We start from the raw sequence: 21,288 nt of genomic DNA on the forward strand, positions 1-21,288 counted from the left end.
GGATGTTTTCAGCTGGAAGGCAAAGTGTTGTCACTCGAGCGAGATGAACTCTATTACTCAATGGAACAACCCCATCATTTTCCGCCGGCATCAGAAAACACTGGGAGACGCCTGCAAGACACTTGGAAAAACAGGCCCGCTGGACTCAAACACTGCATGCCCAAGCTGAGTCTTCCTTGGAATGTTATCTGAGAGTGTGTTTGGAAATGAGAGTGCATAACTGCGCAGAGCAGGTGACAGGAGAGTGTGCCAAAGACAAGAGAGGGGGAGAAACCGCAGGATAAATGAGAAGAAGCGCTTGAGGACTTACTGTAGTTCGGTTCGACTGGGCTCTGTATGTTCCCCAGATTCGAAGAGTCCAACCAGTGTGCTATGGGCAAGCGATGATGGGCGAGGAGCAAGGAGCAAGAGACAGGGGGGGAAGAGAGACGTGGCGCGGAGGTCATCGGGGCACAAACAGGAGCCAGAGGTCAAGGATCAAACAAGAAAAGCGACACATGGACGAGGGAGAAGGATCAAGTTAGCCAGGCAGGTGCAGAGAGGTTAAAGTTTCAGGAGAGTTAGAGAGGAAATGATTGGAAGCGAGGAGAGAAAATAGAAAGTGACAATCAGAAAGAGAATTGTCATAAGAGCTGTCTTAACAGAAACAAGGAAACTATAAAGACAGAAAGGGTCATTACGTCAGTGACAGCATCCGAGTTTTGCATCGGTTTCAGACTTCTACTGAAGTCAACGGGGTGGGCACAGCAAGTCTCACTATAACCCATCGTATCTGTGCTGTTTCACTTTTGACTGAAACACATTACGTGATCTAAATGTGTGTGTTTGTTTTCATTGTTAATGGTCTCCAAACAAATCATGGCTCTGTCCAGCAGCTGCATATAACTCAACTCAAACCCGTTTGGTCCAATACATCATGATATGTGACCAAATGGGGCAGGTCCGACCTGTTATTAACACTGACCAGATTGCATTTAGCCAGATCAGAGATTGTAAATGTGCAGCACGTACACACAGCAGGTATGTACTTTAATAACCAACCTGCAAACTGTTAATGATAAGTAATGTTTGGGAGTACTTACTTTGGCCAGCTCTCTCCATAACGTTTCCTATTATTGTTGGGCGGTGGTGCCAATCGCCAAATTATTCTAAATTTGGACATTTATAACTGACCAATACTTGTTACTTTGTTCGTCAATGAACATAAACATTAGCCATTGATGATTTGATCTATGTAATTTTGTGTAAAGGTATTTTGCTTTTTGGATGAATTGAAGATTATCTTTTGGAAAATGTTTTGAAGAATGTGAAGGAAAAAATTGAAAAAGAAAAGTGAAATAACTGTGGTAAGTAGTCATGTGACCCATGTGAGTGCTCATGTGATTCTGTTATGCGAACCTGAAGAAGCCATGGGTGAGACTTGTTGTTCGCTCTTAATAAAATCACAGTAAAACACTTCAGTGCTGTTTATGCTGATGATTCAATTGGAGATAATACCATTAACATCAGTGGGAAATAATTCTTGTGAGCTGCGCCGTTGTAGCCTATTAAGACCATCCTGATGACATAAGCTGAACATTATGTTTCACTCTCTGTACAAGTCCAAACTTGTTGCTGCCCCGCCTTATATCCAGAAATTAAAATCCAATCTTGGCTACTCAGGGATGTGCACCGTAGTTGACAACAGCCAATTAGGGACTGCGTTGTAGTTGATGTAAAATGCAGCTTAACGAACAGTAATGGCAGCTCCTGGAGCAGCACGCGCTAACTCTGACGTTAGCAGAGTAAACACAGCAATAAGTGAAGTCATGGCAGAAATAGAGTCGATAACAACAATTAAGCAAGAACATGTCTATGCACTAGACATTCTTCCAACTGGATTTGGCAAAAGCTTGATATATCAACTGGCTCTGTTGGTGATAGAGAAAATGTTCCCTGGTGTTTTGTCACGCTGACTGTCTGTCGGAGTTTGTCTGTCAAAGTGAGTACTCCCACCCACTGAAAGTGTTTGGAGTGGCAATGAGTCCAGGCTAGCAGTGTTGGTGAGTGATAGCAAATGTTACAACCTCTTAAGCTGTCATGACTTATGTGTGTGCTAGCTAATAATATAAGCCAGGTGATTGAATCACTGAGGCTATAAGTGCAAGGTGCTGCAGCGGTATGGTCAGTGACATCCCGTTAGACCTGCGCCATTTGGTCATGTATCATGATGCATTGGACCAAACAGGCTTGAGTTGAGTTATATGCAGCTGCTGGACAGAGCCATGATCTGTTTGGAGACCACTGACATGGAAACAAACACACACACTTAGATAAAAACAGTCAACATCGTGTAATGGTTGTTTTTTTGTAATTTAGTGGAGGCCTTTTTTCAATCAAATGTGAAACAGCACAAATATGATGGGTTATAGAGGGACTTGCCGTGCCCACCCATTAACTTCAATAGAAGTGGCACCAAAGTCTGACACCAAAGCAAAGTTCACACGCTGTCACTGACGTGATGACTCTTCCTTCTTTTAAAGGTTCCTTAAACAGAAACAGGAAATCAGGGAAAAAGTCACTGAGCCTTGAAATACACATTGCTGGCATGAGACAACACATAGAAGTCACTGATCTGCATGAAATTATGTAAAATAGACAGAACAAATCAGCCAACATAACAGCAGGAAGTGAAAGTAAAGCTGTCATCATCATTTTTAGGAAAAGCTAATAATGTCAGCACCAATTTCTCGCTATCAGCTGTCCCACTAATCATTACCATCCTGGTGTGGTGGATAGTTGTGCTCAGTGGGACAATGGATCCTGTGGTTTTTGTCGACTAATGACTTCAACCAGCGCCTGTCTGGCAACACACAGGAAGTCTGCTTGCATGACAGCGTCAAGGAGGAAAAAGATCAAAGGGCATCTCTTTTGGAATGACTCCTCTTCGGTCCAACGGAACGAAGAGGATATCCTACGAACCAAACACACACTTCCATGCACCGCTCTTCACGTCTGCTGTCTGACACACACACATACACACACACCCTAGGGCATTGCAGACACGCAGGGAGGAGCTGCTTCCTGTTTTCCCTCCTAAATGGAAAGAACCGAGCACCATTATAACCATTTTTTTTACCAAACGTTGAGCCCTCTGTACTGGCACGGGCAACAATGACCATGTTCTGTTTTGTGGTGACTCATTCATTCTTCCACTGCTTTGGATGCAGTCGCACCGAGGGGCATGCTCTGAAATGTCAGCTGAGGAGGCCTCTCGCTGCTCTGAAACAAAGATGGGTTTTAGCAGAGGCACCCTTGTGGAAAGAGTATCTGTTCACTGTCTCTTAAAATAAAAAGGAGACTGTGTTACGTTGTCAATTAACACAAATGTGACAAATTGTTTATCCTCTGTCCTTTACACCAGCACCGTGCTGATAAGACAGATTCTCATACTCCGATCCAGATTCTGCATGACTCCATTTCTTAAACCTCGACAGACGGCAGTAAACAACAGCTCCTTTATAATCAAGTGGGTGTGCTGGATCCAGCTGTTTTACAGCTGCACATACAAAAAAACACACATGGCTCCTGATACAGCATTACCGTCGCTGTGACATGTCTTTCAGAGGAGAGGAAATTAAGTAAAAGTTAGTGTGATGTCTTTCTTCTAGACTGACTGCAACTACTGTAAGCCTGTTACCTTAATTATGTCAGCAACTTATCGTACAGTAATACTGACATGATCATTTTGCTGATCTTGATACTGACCTTTGTATACATGCATGTTTGTTTATGTAAGAATGTCACCAACATTTTAGCCAATATGATGCCAGAATAAACAGCCAGGTCTGTCCTTTTTTTCCTCTCCATCCAGCCGATTTACACCAGTCCCAAGAAAAATAAAACAACACTTCAAAGATGACACAGTGTAGCTTAGCGGTAGCCTGCAGCTGCACTTTGGCATGCGGATGAATAGTCTGGGAGCTGGGGGGTTTTTACTGATCGATTTACAGAGTCGAGGATTAAGTTGTTGGAGGGTAAAACCACAAAAGACGGACTTCTTGGCTTGTTGCCAGAAGTTGGCGATCTATTGGGACTGTGCCTCTTCCACTTCGAAAGTGCAGCTGCAGGCTACCGGCAAGCACTCCAACCAGGTGATGGAGATAACTGGAGGTGTTTCTGGAGCTTTGCAAAGCTGGTCTATTAGTCGCAAGAAGCATCACTTAGCTTTGTTTTGCTGGCCAAATTTTGTTCTAAGTATCAAACCAAGTAATTTTTGGCTACTCAAATGGAGGTACTGTAATTTTAAATACACTCAACTGCAACTTTATTGGGTAGCCAATCACGTGGCAGCAACTCAATGCATTTAAGCATGTAGACATGGTCAAGCCAACCTGCTGAACTTCAGACCGAGCATCAGAATGGGGAAGAAAGGTGATTTAAGTGACTCTGAACGTTGTTGGTGCCGGACAGGCTGGTCTGTCAGAAAGTGCTGATCTACCTGGATTTTCACACACAACCATCTTTGTGTGTTTACAGAGGATGGTCCCAAAAAGAGAAAATATCCAGTGAACCAAAATCCCTTGTTGATGCCAGAGGTCAGAGGTCAGAGGAGAATGGCCAGACTGGTTCAAGATGATAGAAAGGCAACAGGAAGTCAAATAAGCACTGGTTCCAACCAAGGTCTGCAGAAGACCATCTCTGAACCAACAACACGTCCAACCTTGAAGCAGATGGGCTACAGCAGCAGAAGACCACACCAGGTGCCACTCCTGTCAGCTAACAACAGGAAACTGAGGCTACAGTTCACACAGGCTCACCAAAACTGGACAATAGAAGATTGGAAAAACGTTGCCTGGTCTGATGAGTCTGGATTTCTGCTGAGACATTCAGATGGTAGGGTCAGGTGAAGAATTAAGGCAGTTCTAAAGGCAAAAGGGGTCCAACCCAGTACTACCAACGTGTACCTAATAAAGTGGCCGGTGAGTGTATATTTACAGGTGTTAATTACTTTTTTAAAAAAATACTTTAAATATGTTTTCCATATTTAGATTCCAGTGTTTCAATATTAAAGATCAAAAATTCATTGCTCTTTCACAGGGTGTACTTGCATTATCAGGCTATTATCATTTTATCAGTAACATAAAATGGTCTGAAAATGTCAATAACATCCTTTTTCCCAATTATTTCTGGGACAATATGTCCTCTAACGAAAGTAGTTATTGTGACAGGCCTACTGCTGCTGCCTGGAGCTACAGTCTGGTGAACTGAAATCTGCAAACTAAGCAAAAATGATTCAAAGTCTACAATGTCCAGCCAGGAAACAGTTGACAGAAAACTTGCCCTTCCCAAACCATGTGACGTCTCCCACCAAGAATAGTGACCCAGACTAATCAAAGCTAATGACACACCCGCTACTTCAAAGGCTGCAGATATGTTGTGATCCTTGTCAGAATGGGAGTGAGAGCCGGAAAGAAGGAGGTAACAGCTTCATTATTACTCTGAACTCTTCTATGATCTCTGACTGAAACAGGGCAGCCACTGTTTCAGAGCAAGCACACTCAGGAACTTTGCAGATATACGAGGCCTATTATGATGACTACTTTTGTTGGATGTTATACTGTCCCAGAAATATTAACGATAAACAATATTATTGTCATTTTGAGACCATTTTATGCCACTGGACAGGTTTGAGTTCACTCAGACAGTAAAATTGGAATATGAAGAAAGTATTAAATGTATGTTCAAAAAAGTAATTAACACTTGTTAATACAACAAAGTATACACTTAGAGTGCCTTTGTACAATAGAAGTAGCTCAAAATTACTCATTTTAAAACCAAATACAAACTTTGGCCAACAAAACCAAAACCAAGCTACTTGTGACTAATTAACAAGCTTAGTGAAGCTCTGGGAGCTCCGCAGTTACCTCCACAAACTTGCCAATGTGCTGAAGTCGGTTGCGATGGATTGACGGTATGGGAGCTAGGCGGTTTACTGGTGGATTTACGGAGCAGAGGATAAAGTTGTTGGAGAGTTAAACTACAAATGACAGACTTTTTGGCTCGTTGCCAGGGGGTGCCAAGCTAACTATTATCAGGACGGTGCCTCTTCTACCCAAAAGTGCAGCTGCAGGCTACCGGTAAGCTACACTGTGTCATCATTGAAGTGTTGCTTCATTTTTATTTGGATTTGTGCAAATAGATGGGATTATAGAGGAAACAAAAAAGGAGATTTGCGGCGCCAAAGTCTTTTAGACCAGGGGTCTGCAACCTTTGCCATTAAAAGAGCAATTTTTGACCAAAAATAATTTGAAAAAATCTGTGTGGAGCCGCAAAACGTGTTTGAGCCTTATAATCAAGGTTAATAGCCTATTAAGTCTAAATTAGCATATACTTATGGTATAAATAAGCATTTGTTAATATGTTTTACCACAAGGTGGCCACTGTGCAGGGCACTATTAATAATGATCTGGTACTTAAATTTTGCAGAGCTGGCAGTGAGAGCAAACAAATCTGTCCACGCACTACTACATTCTCTATTTTATTCAATTTACTTTTTTGGATTTGGCATCCATAGCTAACCAGCCACTGCTATCGAGGTTCAGCAACATTTGGATTCACAGAATGAATTTCCATAGACTTCTTTTCTCAAAGGCTCAAGGAGCCACTGGACACGGGCTAAAGAGCCACATGTGGCTCCGAAGCCACAAGTTGCCAACCCCTGTTTTAGACCCTTTCACTGTTAGTAAACAGGATGATGTTTTTTGGTGGGCGGGGCTTAGCTGGAGGCAAAATAATTCTCCACGGACATTAGCTAGCACTAGCCAGCAAGTTCTGTTGGCTCGTTTCAGACAGTGGAGGAAGATGATACAAGTTATACATGAAGAAATATTCATTTGAGTGCTAGAGGTCACTCCACTGGACTGTTCGAAAAGACCAACAGGACCAGACTGGCCGACCTGTATGCTCTCACTCAGTGGATGGATGATGTCACAGGAAGCTTTGTGGTTGATAATTATGCCAATCTTTCAAAGGAGGACGACACTTGAACGGTTTCCTCCAGTTTGTTTTGCTATCGAAGCTAACGTTAGCCAATATGCTAAAAAGTTAGTGTCACAGAGAAATCCATTATTCCTCTTAATACCTCCCCAGTTTCTGATTCTGTGGACATGATAACCCTTAATACATATAACTTTATTCATCCCTACAACAGGAAATACTTTTTCCCTAACCTGATATGAAGTGTGCGCTGCACATGTGAGCATTTTTGATGATTGCCTCCATCCAGTCCTTTGGTCTTGTCACATTTAACCATAGTTGTCTTTGTTTTGATTGATGGGCAGTGGCGGCTGGCATGCAATAAAATTTAAGTTTTGAGCCATGACTCCTTCTATTCTGGCTCCCAATAACACAACAAGACGACATTTTAAGACTCCTATGTAGCCTACAGCCCTGTGGTGGAGAGTCGTGTTTTGCATCCAGCTAATGAAATTACGTGATCGTGACATCGGCTCTAAAAGTGTCTAAAATGATCAGGAAAACTCTGCTTTTGATTCTGGCTTCATGTAGGCTTAAATGTCTGTTACATTCTTGATTTAACAACCACGCATGTAGGCAAACATTGAGGTCAACAACATGAGCAAGGTCAGGTCTATATATTGTACAGTAAGTCGATTAAGTCATTATTGTGACCAGCCTCAGAAAAACTAAGACTGACCGATATCTTTTAACAGTTAGCACATGTCCTGTATCCTCCAACAGAACAGTTTAACAAATCCCAGGAGAGGCATTACTTGATATGGATATTCTCTGGTGTTTAACCAGGAAGCCGCTGATCAACTGTGTGGCTGTGTCCAAATAAACTCTCAGATCTGGGAAAACTACGGGACAACTGAAAACCCTGCCAATAACCACAAGTTCTAATTCAGCATTTGTTTTGTGACACAACAAACCATTTACTTTCCTCCAATTTAAGATATTCTCTTCTGCTGCAGCATAGATTATAGTGAAGGTCTTCAAAATAAACACATGTATCAGTTACAAGCCCGTCCTTGAGGATAAAGAGATCATTCATACGGCCACTCGCGCTCTCTTTCAATGAAACAGCCCAACAGCTCTTTCCTAAAGAGGAGTGGCACAGACGAGTTCTCCAAGGCAACACATTTGTTTTTGGTACAACAGAGTGTAGCATCATGGGGAAAGGTGCAGTAATGAGGCTCAAGTCACTCACTGAGTCCATTCTGCAGTAGGCTTTCAGAACAATGTGCATTACACTCAGTGACACTGGCCATTAACTGTTTGTGAAGGGAGGCTTTTTATCAGCGGCTGACAATTCAGATAAAGGTTAACCCAAACATGTCCTTCAACAACAGAGTCGTTGTGTTTTGTCTGCCTTTTCCACAAAAGGAGTAAGCTAATCATAATGCGAAGCAAGTTTCTGCCGTACTCTGGGGTCAGTGTGTGACCACCTTGAGGGCCCCCGGCAGCGCAACAACAAAGACCTCACCAAAATAGCTGCAGCTGCCAGCACTCGTCCCTCTGTGTAACTACCCAGGAGTCTCCCAGTATGTGACACCCAGGGACACGCACACAAACACAAACACACACATGGTGGCAGTGTCATGAGACACACATCTAACAAACTGCCCATGCAAAAGGCAGAAACACTGAGTGGGTGGCCTATCTGTGACGCTGCCCGGGCCAAAGTGACAGACAGGCTACATTACCCTGATGTGTTGTCCACTTATGCTGCAACATCTGTTCTCTCCTACAGATAACACAAGAATATGAACCTGGATTGTGTTTTTTCAGTAAGCACTCACGACCAATTATGTGAAACCAGCTGAGGCGACACAGAATCCAGACACCTGTCTGTGAGTCAGTGGATCAAGGACAGCCTGACCCTCGAGTTTACGCAAAACGTCCCTGCAGAATAAACACAGAACACATCTCTCTCTGCTCATCCTTCCTCTGGATTACCTGACAAAATCCAGGCTGCACATTTAATCTCAAATTAACATGTCACAGAGTGGAGTATATCAAATGTAGATTATGGAACTGTGTACTGAAATATACTTTGACTACAAGGAATACAGTTAATATTCTTTTCATTCCTACAAATGATCTGATTATGATTTTAGCCTAGTCCACACGTACAATGTTCTCATTAAAATTCCCATTTACACAAGCACTGTTTGAATAAATCTCTGTCCACATGAAAATGCAAAACCACAACTGAAGCACTGTCAAGAGCATGCAAAACCATATCACCGTAACCCTATAACCACACAAAGAAGAGGTTGGCCGATCAGAAGCTCGACAAAAAGCTATTACCAGTAGGCTACCTGGAGCAGTGCCCTCCGTGGCATTCAGACACCTCTGTTCCTTAATATAGTGGAAATGTCACGGTGCGTTAAGTGTAAACATGTAAAAAGTCCTGTTAACAAAGTTAAAACCAGCACTATGTCGGCCATGTCAACCACTGCATCAAATGTCACTTCATTTCTGACACCTCACAAAAGGAAATAATGGCCAACAATGTGATGTTACAAGACCAGTTTCCCCATCTACATGTCAACACTGAAACTTGAGTTTCTGAATATTCTCAACCTGGACGGAGATTCACAAAAGGTCTGTTTTCGGTGACCTGAGACACAGTTCACATGAGGACAAAATGTCATATGAGATATGCCCATGCTGGTGTGGACTAGGCTTGAGTCTAGCTTGGGTTCTGACCAAATGTGTTCCATGTTGAAATGACTTCTGTGAAATGAAAAATGTACTACTGTAAAGTTTCTGTTCTCTTGGCCAGCAGATTTGGTGTTTTAGGGGCTGTACACATGCCGCGTTTTTTGCACCCTCAAATTCATTGTTTTCAATGAAGATGTGCAGCAGGCGCACTCAAATGCACCACGTGTCATGTGATGAGGGACAACCAATCACAGCTGACAGATATCTTTCCCCTTTTCCGAAAACATCAGTCTGTGGTAGATATGGAAGAGTTGATCATTTGAGTGCAGGCCTACCTAGATCTTAACATCTGTCCCACAGATGATAGGTCTACACACTTATAAACATCTCCTGGAAGAAGATCAGCTCTGCACTCAGGATTTCAGATTAATAGGCTTTGATACGGTGCTTTTTAAGGTTGCTTAGTAACCTCAGACGCAAGCTGCCGCTGCACTCTTGACAGCTAGTTCAAAAAAGGCGCAGAAGTAGCGCCCAACGCCTGACCTCGCGTCTCCCAGGTGGTTAAAGATGCAGCATGTGTACAGCCCCTTGCAGGGTTAGTTTGGATTCACCAAAGTCACACAACAACACTGACAAGCTACCAATCAAAGCAGCAGTCGACGAGCAGCTCCCATGTTCAGTGAGGTAAAATCACTGTTTTTGTTAACGAAGTCTGGCTTTGAAGAAAGCTTAGATAGTTTCACTGTTACTTCAGTTCTCCATCTAAAAGCGCTGTCTGTTTGGGAAGTACTGAGCATATATGGATGACTGAGACTTGGATTATCCTGCACGAGTTGCTTCAGAGTTTGTAAATTGATTTTTTTTTATATAATATTGCTGTTGTTAAATGCGGACCGCTATGACTTCACTTCATCAAGAGTGTTCTCCGTTTTTGGATTCTTTGTTTAACAGTGTGGCACGAGAGAGAAAGTTTTTATAACAAATTCAACACAACACAAAGGAGAAATTGATATGCAAGTAGTAATTTGCGGGGTGAAGTATTCCCTAAGTAACCACACAAATAAAAAAAACAGATGAACAAATCTCACTGAATCCTCGCCTGTCTTTAAGGCAGGGTGCCGTTTGGGAACCACCGGTCTATAGAGATATGAATTCTCAAGCTTTTCCTCCAAAATTAGCACTGGGAAGAATTTAACCCAAGCAGACCCTCGACCAACCACCATCCTCCATTACCAAGTGGACATGTTAACCTTTGTTGTTTTGGTTACTAAACAAAGTGGCTAATATCCTTGGTGCAATGGGAATGTCTGTAACTGAGCCTGCAGAACAGGGACAGGCTCTCACAGATGAGATAAGTTGTATTTTGTCTCCCAGAAATCTCCTCAGGGATCTGAGTCTGTAGGTCAAGGCAAGAGGTTTGGAGGACATGGGACGCAACGTTCATATCTCTGCAGAAGATTGCAGACTGTGATTAGACGGGATAAGGAACAACAATGGACAAAAGAGGTTCAAAATAGCTTCATCTTGACAACAGTTTAAGCTCCAGATGTTTTTTTCACAGCTTCAGTACACGAGACAGTAGGAAATGGGAATTCCTTTACCATCAGCAAATAGCACAACAGGAAACAGAGCATAATGGGGGCAACCGTGGCACCTTTATCTCCAAATTTAAAGTAGTGGAGGGGGAAGGAAGGCAGAGGCTTGGGTCTGGACGGCCAACAGGACAGAGACACTCAGCAAAGTATTCAGCATTCAGCACAGGAAACCGAATTTCCTTCCCATTGCTGTCGTGCTCAGATCTATATATGGAAATAGGCTGCCTCCTCTGATCATAGCACCATCATCGCACTGAGCAGAATGCAAATGTCTCACCACCTTTGAGATAAGACAATATATTAAAGAAAGTACTGCGTAAGCTCAGCCTCCTGTTTAATTGCCACATAAAGGCAACGTTGACCTTTAAGTGGCTACAAAAGCCGGGAAGTTTATGGAAACAGATGCAGTAAACCAAAGTAATGGGGAATGTTTGCAGGCGCGTGTCGCACCACAAAATGTGAGCAGAAAATATTTTCCCATCTTGTGCCGTCGACAAAGAACAGGCTGCCTTTGTATTCTGGGACTTTCATATTCCTTTTGTACATTCGTATGTGCCAAACTGACCTGAGGGTTCACGCACCCACCAGGAGACACACACACTTCAAACCACCCTCAACTTTGATGCAGGAGGCTGAAATAAAACTTTCATCTACTGAGATGATCTGTGAAGCTGTTTACAAGAAAGACACACTTTTTTTTTTTACAACTGTGTCTCAATCAATCAGTCTTTGTTGATATTAACTGGATCTTTTCTTCTTCACTGTGCTGCTAAAAACTTACTCAGCTTCATTTAAACCTCACATGCTGTCAACACCACACACATTAATGTCAACATGTGCTAAAAGCTCCTCTGGCTCCTTTAACCACCCAAATTCAGCAAGGTCTCAGCCGTGCTATTTCTGTGAGCCAGGCACATGATGCTATGCGCCCCAGCTATGATGTCAGCTCGCAATGCTGCTACCAAAACAATTATTCTGCCATGATGTAATCAGCTCCACCAACCTGTCGAGTGCCAGCGTCTGGCACCAAGGACAAACCAAGGAGGAGCGGCTATTAACAGGCCTTCGTCTTTAATAAGAAAATGATCTGACCTGTCAGGATATTAACAATTATCAGCTTCGGTAAAGGAACTTCCTGCAGGGGGGAAATGATAGGTTTAATAATATGAATGCTGAGACTTCCCAGAATTGCTCACAGAAAACTAAACTCTTTGAAAATCCATTATCTAAATGGATGCACCAAAAGGAAGTCGGACTGTTTAACATGTTGGCAAGTGATGAGACGGGTTTATAGTTGTGTGTCAGAGTGTTATGCCACAGCTACGGCAGCTTAAATCCGGATATAGTTGAGTATCAGCACTGGTTTATCCAAAGCCTCTTTCACACATGCACTGTAAACCTGACATTATCCAGACATTATCTGGTGAAGCTGTGTAGGAGAACGCAAATGTCTGAATCAATTGGATTGGACATTTAACGGACTTCACCCTGCCAGATCTCTCGTATAAAGTCTGTGTGATGTCCGATTGAGCCCATGTGCGAGCAGAGCAGGTAATTGAGAATTCACAGCAATCGAGTGAGCATGTTGATGACATTTCCGCCAGGCAACTTGCGCAAAAATGGAAGTAAACAAATATCACAGGTTGAAGAAGAAGAAGTGCCATTTACACAAAGACGGCAAAGAAAATGTCTTCTGTCGATAGGGGCTGAAGCCGAAATCATCAGGCAAACTCAAGGAACGGCAAGAGACTCTGTTGTTTATGACCAAATCACGAACCGGCTATGTGACCATGGTGTAGTCCACATCCTGCTCGCTCTGCCCTTGCCCAAACCAAAGGGTATTTCCAGTAGGTGTGAACGCCTCTGACACTGACAATCTCTTGTTGTCTGCTACATGTGTGAACAGGAAACAGTCGCTGGTTAGGTTTCGGAAAAACATCCCGGTTTGGCATTATATAAGCACTGGGGAGCCCTCCGGCGCAGAGTTTGCATGATCTCCCTGTGTCACCATGGGTTTCCTCCAGGTACTCCGGCTTCCTCCCACAGTCCAAAGACATGCAGGTTAACTGGTAACTCTAAATTGTCCGTAGGTGTGAATGTGAGTGTGAATGGTTGTCTGTCTCTGTGTGTCAGCCCTGTGATAGTCTGGCGGCCTGTCCAGGGTGTACCCCGCCTCTCGCCCAGTGTCAGCTGGGATAGGCTCCAGCCCCCTCGCAACCCCTAACAGGATAATTGGTTACAGAAAATTAATGAATAAATGAATTAAGTTACAAACGTTAAGTGGTTATTAAAAGAAGTCAACAGTGACTTCAGGATGTGAACGCCGGTCTCCTGGGTGAAAGTCCTGTGTTTGTTTGACCCCTCCCATCCTATTGTGACTTCTTTTAAATTTATACAACATTATTTGGACGTGTCGCTTTTTATGCTATGACACGTCACTTCCTCTTCGGCACCTGTAATAATTACTACAAAGTATGGGTCGTAATAAGCTGCTTGCACAGTCGACCTACATGATGATTTTTGCAGTGAGAGTCAGCTGTTTGTTATAGTTTTGCTGTTGTTAAATGTGATCCCATTTTACTTAAGTTATTAAAGAATTTCCTGTGTTCTCGGACTCTTCGGAGGCATACGAGAAGATAAAAGTTTTCTTCTTGAATACAGCTCAACACAGGGTGAATAACTGGTATAGAAAAGATCACTGGTGCTTGAAGTACTCCTATATGGTATCCTTGGTGGTTAAAGCCATGTAGCATGCACACATTCGGTGAAAAAGTCAGCTGACAGTAACTCTTAGTTGTTTTGTAGTTTGCAATAAAAAAAAGGCAGTAAAAAAAAAAAAAAAAAAAAAAAATGGATCAAGACCAGAAACGTAACCAACAGCAGCAAACCACAGGCGTGATTAAAGAGTTAGAACCATCATGCAAAGTTTAATACGCTGTTTAAATATTTTTTCCCCGGCTACTGTGCGGTGTGATATAGTGGGGTACCCGCATATAAATACTTTTCAAGTCGATAAAAAATAAGGAGGTTGGAAGAAGCCCAGGAGTGAATGAAAGGCAAAACAGAGGTGCTCTACTGCAGCTTTTATTGTTCACGGTGCTTTCATGTATCTTATTGTGCTGTCACCTCTGCCGCTGGTTAAAAAGATAAAAGAGCAGAGGAGATGTTTATGTCTCAGAGACAAAGCTGAAAGCCTGTGTTATGGCCAGACTCTGGCGAGCTGGGATGGAGGGAGGAGAGGGTGTAGCAGGATGTGAAGGCATCATCATTCAGGCACACGCAGACATCATGTACGAACACACACACACTCACACACACACACACGCTGCATGCAGCCTCTGAAGTCAGTGTTAAAGATGAGGGAGGTTTAGAGGGCTGAGTAATCTGCCACACATCAGCTAGATTTTCTGGTCCCTTACTTGTGCTCTCGGAGACTGGAGGCCACGGTGTGCTTCCATCATCCTCTCCACTGGGCAGATCTTTGGAGGCAGAAACAGAAGTTTATAGGTAAATGGTCAATGTGCAGATTCAAAGCCAGAAAAAATTGCTTAGTTCACTTATGTAACAAGCAGAACATAAAATCTGCTCTAATTTCCTCCTGACAAGCGTGAATCCTGCAGGTTCATGTTCATGTGTGGGATGAAATCATCAAGTGTTTCCCTGCGTATCTCTGAGCAGCAATCTGTTGGTTTCAGTTTGGGGATGGGGTAACAATCTAAGGAATGCATAATGAGAAACATCTCCCATGAATTAAGGGCAGCTGTTGCTGTGGTTTGTGGCGAGCCAGCCTCTCTATCAAGCCCACCTCCTGAAGCTTCATCAGCAGCGAAGTCCTCGTCATCGTCCAGCAAGCTCTGAGACGCCTGGACGTCTTTCTCGCCCTCCAAGTCCTCTGGCAGCGGGACCTCTCCCCACACCTTGGAGGCCTGAGTCACCTGCGGCAAACACACAGAGATTTATAGGGGTTGAAGTCTCTGCTGAGAAAGGTTACACCCGGTGCTATACATGGACCCTGGAAGGGTGGAGGGAAAACAAAAGCTGAGACAGGAAATGGGGCATTGTGATGTGTTTACTTTTACCATTTATTATCTCTTTGAGGCATTCTCAAGAGCTCGCATGCAAATAAAAGTTCATGACACCAGCATGAGTGGAGCTCATACAGGGTTATAAGAATTTCTTTGTTATTCCCATGGCCCAGAAAAGTTCATTCAAGATCTGTGAATATGAGCTATTCTCTCCTAAAGCCAGAAACCAGACAAGTCACAAACGTCTGATGTCATCAAGTATAAAGCCTGATTTTGTGGCCACACAAAATGTTTGTTTTCTTTTGTTGAACCCAAATGAGCTTTATTCTGTTGTAATGTTCTCAGTTCTGAAACCGAAAATGTACCCACATACACTGAACATTCCCCTGGGTGCTCTCCATGTCATGTATGGTATCTTTTAAGGTCTGACACCTTGGTTAGTTGGTCGATAAGCTCTTATCCGACCAAATTCTCACTGGCCATACAATCTCTGGTTTTACTTTGGTATGCCTGTTTGTTCAGGCTGTTGTTCAGCATCTGTCTGCACACGTTTGTTGCTCTTTATTCCGCCCCTCCTCCACCATGATTGGACATCTGGTTTAAAAAGCAACTCTGACAAGAGCAGTGTTTTACTCTCATTTTTCAACATAGCAAAACAGATGAATAAAGACAAAGACATTCAGTGTCTGACTTATCATTGAGGACTTATTTTACAAAGTTGTTTGGTATTTTTTTGTATTTCCTGTGTGTCCTGCAAGCATGTAGAGAAATTATTAAACAAACAGTATATATATTCCCACTAGGGATGCACGATATTGAATTTTTTGCCGATATCCGATATACTGAAATTAACGGCTCAATTGAAAGATAACCAACATCAATATATTGACTTTTTCCCCACCTAATTTTAGTGATCATCTAGTCTCTTCTGTAGTGGAATTAACATCATATTATGCATGCATACTCTTATTGTGACGGCCCACCAGCAGATGGAGACACAAAATACAATACTTTTCAGTGTAAGTGATATTTGTTCATTGTGCAAAATAAGAAAAGCATGTTGGCCAATTCTAATATTTCATTTTAAAGCCAATGAACGCCTAATGAACAGTCCAAAAACAGAAAATCAAGATGTGGTGGCAGATGTTTTAATTGTGCAGCCTGCCACAAATAAATGAATGTGTGGGACAGTTTATTTTCAGATAACGTTACACTACACGTCACATTTATTTTTCATTGGCCCAACTGGACAACAGCATGAGGCACTAGACTCCCCAAGCACAGAGTTTACCTTCCTCAGGCAAGCATTATGTTGAGCCTTGTAATGCTTTGGTAGACACACAAAGCTAACAGGTAGAGTGTGCTCTGTGTACCGTGGCTGATTTAGTTAACCTAAATATAACGTGCAGATTTTTGATTGGTTGAAGAGTAGGTTGAATTTCAGTTGAAAAATATTTTCTTTGGTTGACTTCGGCCCTACATCTTTCCCAATACATTGTGTATGGAGCAGCTCCAGACTTTATACTCAGTGACGTCACAAATGTTGGTTTAAGCACTCTAGCTTTCGGATTTGTGAGAGTTGTTCATGTCCACTTATATTTTTGGACGGTCTTAGACCAGTGGTTCCCAACTGGTGGGTCACGGTCCAAAAGTGAATTCTGATTGGACCGCAAGTGACTTGCAAAATTGTCAAGTTTGTAAAAAACAACTTTATTTTTAAGTACAGAGAGTTTCCAGCACAGTGCTGTTTCCTGCTGTGGAGTGAGTGACTAACAGACTGCAAACTAGCTTTATGACATTGCCAAACGCAAGTATGACGCTGAATGTATTATACTGTGTAGACCTTGAACTAATGAGTAGAAATATGGACCCGTGGCTGGACCAGTTGGGAACCACTGTCTTAGACTGTACAAATAAAATGTATTCATTCTGAAAATGGGTGTAGTCCCCCTTTAATTTTTTTCACAGCACAAACGTCCAAAGCAATCATCACAGTTTGCTGTTGTACACATTTCTAATCTTAACGGTGGAAGCTGGCTCCAGATATCCACAGCTGACTGAAATGACCCACATATGGATACACACACACATGTACTGGCAAACAATCACATTTGCACACACACACAACTTTGAACGCCAGGGAAAGCAGCTGAGGGTGAGATCAGAATGAGTGGATGACATAAATCTGTTAAAGTATGCTTTAAACTCCATCGCCCCAGGGTTAAAAAAAAAAAAAAAAAAAACAGGCTCTGGAATTAGGAAGGAGTCTATCACGGAAACATGAGGTCACCTCCAGGAGCTGAACAAACACCTCAAGTAAACGCAGCACCTCAGAGGACAAGTCGCTTCGAAATCTGTGATCATCATAACATTATCAAGCGTGTTGTATGAAAGGAACAATAGCAGGAGTGTAACTGAAGGATGGGACTGAGAATGCAGCGGCTGACCCCGGGACACAGTAGAGTAAAGTTTCATTCAACTCCGAGCACACACAGCGTCAGGGCTGGAAATCAATCCCCGATAACTTTTGATCAGACAGTTTCAAACAGTTTTGTTCATGCACTCTTGGCAGAGTTTTACAAATACAGAAGTCCAAAAAACTGAGCTCGCTAGAAAATTGTCTGTGTGAGCATTTTAAGACTTTCGGAGAACAAAAATTGGATAACAACAGCTTTAAGAATCGGGTTGAATGTTGCACTGAGTGAGTTCAGCTTTCTTTTCTGTGTCTCTCTGCTCCTTCTGTCTCATATCCTCTGGTCTCCCTGCCTTCAACTTCACATTCTTTCTGTACATTTCTCTCTCTGTCCTCGACTCTGTCCTCTCTCACCCTCTGTATGCACTGTCCGTCCCTTTCTCTGTGACTACCACAACTTAGTAACATTAAATGCACCTTCTTTATTTCATCTACAGTACCAGTTAAAAGTTTGGACAAACCTCCCCATCTAATTGAATGGGAAAGTGTGTCCAAACTTTTGACTGGTACTGTATGTGTTTGAGTTTGGATCATTTTGTATTTGAACTGTAGAAATGTGTCTAATACATTATACAAACTGAAGCAAAATGTGCAGTATATTTATATACTTACACTATAATTATGCTTGGTGTTTGTGTTGTTGTTAAATTGAGCCTATAAATTCCACTGTAAGCACCAACAACATTGTGTGAATTGGATCAGGTCAGTTTCTATGTGTGGTGAACAGCACAGGGACATGAGCTAATGCTAATGCTAATCCTAACCTGGGTACAGCTCTTCCTCTCTCATCTCCATCACTTTTCCTTAACTTTGATCGACAGATTCTTTTCATGTTTGTCTGTCTCAGTGAAGAAAGTAAATGTAAGGGCAAAGGATATTTATATTTAAATGTAACCTCAAATTAATCGAAATATGATATTTTTTTGTGTGATACTGGATGGTGGTATGAGCTGCGTTTGTAGAGGGAATTGTAATGGATTAATGGAGCTGAATTTTGAAACGTTACCTTTGTTAAGTGTTGCTGTTGTTCCTGGCTTCATATGAGTAGAGGAAAAGTCCGCTACCCACTAGGCTAATTTATACAATGTAAAATGCCATAGGCTTGTGCTAAAAACATTAGCATGTTGTATTTGTGGGGAAAATGTGTCCAGATAAAGACAAGTGTTTGTCTGTGAATGCTGCGAGTTATAGTGAAGCTGATTTGTGTACTTGTGTTTGAAACTGTCTCTATTAAGCCATGTTTAATGTGTGTTTAATGTGTGTTTTGAATCAACTAAACTTTACAGCACTTCAGAAACCTCCACCGCCAACTAGTGTTTTGGAGGTGTAACTGCAGAGTAACACAGACACACCACCGCACAAGTATAAATGCTCACAACGGCGTACGCCATGTGCGTAGTTTGTGGTGTAGGCTCCGCGTAGAGCTGATGCACAAGTATAAATCCCGCCTTAGGATTCCTCCTCTGGGGACCATGAATATCTGTACAAAATTTGATTTCAATCCATCCTCTAGTTGTTGAGATACTTCACTCTGGACTACAGTGGTGGGCGACGGTACTAAAGTATTATTACCACAAAGATTATATCAGTGTACATTTCCATCACAACATTCTCAGAAAGGCGATCCTTGACAAAACCACTTAAAGTCGCACAAATAAAAAGACAGATCTGCCTCCTGTTGCAGTTCACCTGATAGACCCATACACACTCTCAATGAGGAGACACAGAGCTCTGCCAGCCGCTCTCATATCTGATCATCTTGATAATGTTCAGTGTGCCAGCCCAAGAGGAGCACAGTGTGGGTTTATTGTCTCTGCTCTTACCATCTCAGCATCCAGACTGCCCAGACTCCTGCTATAAGTTTGGATACGACCCTGGCAGGATGCCACCCCTGGCATTTCCAGTTGGCATGGCCCGCCAGTTCGTATTTCCACCCAACTCTGTCACGGTGGTTTTCCCATTTAAATGGCTCCAGCTAATAAATAACTAGATCTATCCCCCCAAATCCTCTCTCCCCCGACTGAGCACCCTTACAACAACAATCCCGGGCCATTTTCAAAAGGAAACCGCTGACTAACCAAATTCTTTTCAATGGTGCCGACCAGCCAACCATCGGTGTGATCATCTCCTGCTTCCCACTCCCTTGGGACGGGGCTGTCATCTGGACAAGCTGGATGCCATCTGGGCAAAAGCCACCACAAACTCACAGAGCAGCCTTTGCTGGGCGAGCCCATATGTGCACCTGATCTGAAAGCTAACATGTTGAGCTGCACTTGTTTGAGAATGTCAATCTGGCCTCATTTTTCTGAACCACACATGAGTTTGCCTTCTCACTTTCCTACTGCATTCTAGTTCCCAAAGCTGTTGTGACCTTTACTCTCAGTCCAGGAGTTGAGACACGTCTGAAGTGTTAAAGTTATCTCTCCCTCGAGATAAAGGTCTTGACCAGCGCAGTACTTCTTTGAACTCCGCCCCATCCAGAGGACACCGGCCTCAGAAAATCACCTCGCTCTTTTAACTTGTTGCAATTTCCAGAGGGACATGTGGCAGCCAGGTAGAGGCTTGAAAAAATACGGCACACACATGTACATGCACACACACATAATGCACATGTGACATGCAGACGAGCACACACATTCCAGCCAAAAGGAATTCCACTGTTTACTTATGAATTACTCTGCTCACAATGAACAATGTTTGCCTTGCAGGATGAAGTAGTAGCAGCTTTAAAAAGAGAGGGCAACAGAGTCCATGGCTAATGAGTGACAGGTGATTCATACAGAAGCCTGACTACGAGCCTAAAGTTTGCCCAGCTGTTGTTTAGCAGGACTGACAGAAGAATACATTTTGGTCCGTGAACAATCGATAAGCAATGAGACAGAAGCAAAACGTTCCGGAAAAAGACTGGTAGATGTAAAAGTAAAGCCAAGATCCTTTCTCCCATCAGCTGTTGTTTAGTGTTGCAGCTGCAGACCTGCTGTCATCTCCTCGTCCAAAACAAATGCTGGCTTTTCTCAACATGCACATTTGTACTGCGAGCCCATTCATTTCACACTCACTGGCCATTAGCAGCCGATCAGATCTGCATGCGTCTTTGTTTCCTAAAATGGATAAAAATCCGATAACAGACACACAAAGCCTCTCAATTCTCCACAGCTTTTATACGAACAAACGTCTCGTAAATGGTTCCTAAGAATGGCTGTTCCCATTATGCATTTATCCTCTTATCTGCCTTGGCGGGAGAAAGTTAAGAGATATTTAGTATCATAACACTGATATGGAGATAATGGTGTAATAACTTATGTGGCATTCAACTTTCCATTACCCACAGCTGCTGTACTTTAACACTTCCTAACTGGGGCCTGTTGAATGTGGAATTACTGTATGTTGAGATAACATTCACAAAATTATGGGAGGCCATTTGAGCGCAACATATAAGCTTATTTTTCAGACCAGGTGTTCACACTATGAATGCATAGTAAGACAGACTTTGGAGTTATACTGGTATTTGTGTTATTGTCAAGTC

The 21,288-nt window shown here is 42.7% G+C and overlaps 1 protein-coding gene across 11 annotated transcripts in view; it reads right to left on the minus strand.

Moving 5' to 3' along the window:
- Positions 1-21,288, minus strand: part of hspg2 (heparan sulfate proteoglycan 2) — a 167,704-nt gene that overhangs the window by 102,100 nt on the left and 44,316 nt on the right. For all 11 annotated transcript variants that reach the window (XM_049581471.1, XM_049581476.1, XM_049581474.1 and 8 more), the window contains exons 2-3: positions 15,070-15,199; positions 14,684-14,743 (exon numbers count right to left, since the gene is read on the minus strand). In XM_049581471.1, coding sequence (XP_049437428.1) covers positions 14,684-14,743; positions 15,070-15,199 — 190 coding nt within the window. The remainder of the gene's footprint in view (positions 1-14,683; positions 14,744-15,069; positions 15,200-21,288) is intronic.

The sequence above is a fragment of the Epinephelus fuscoguttatus genome, linkage group LG7 (assembly GCF_011397635.1).
Source record: "Epinephelus fuscoguttatus linkage group LG7, E.fuscoguttatus.final_Chr_v1".
In the NCBI taxonomy this organism is placed as follows: Eukaryota; Metazoa; Chordata; class Actinopteri; order Perciformes; family Serranidae; genus Epinephelus; species Epinephelus fuscoguttatus.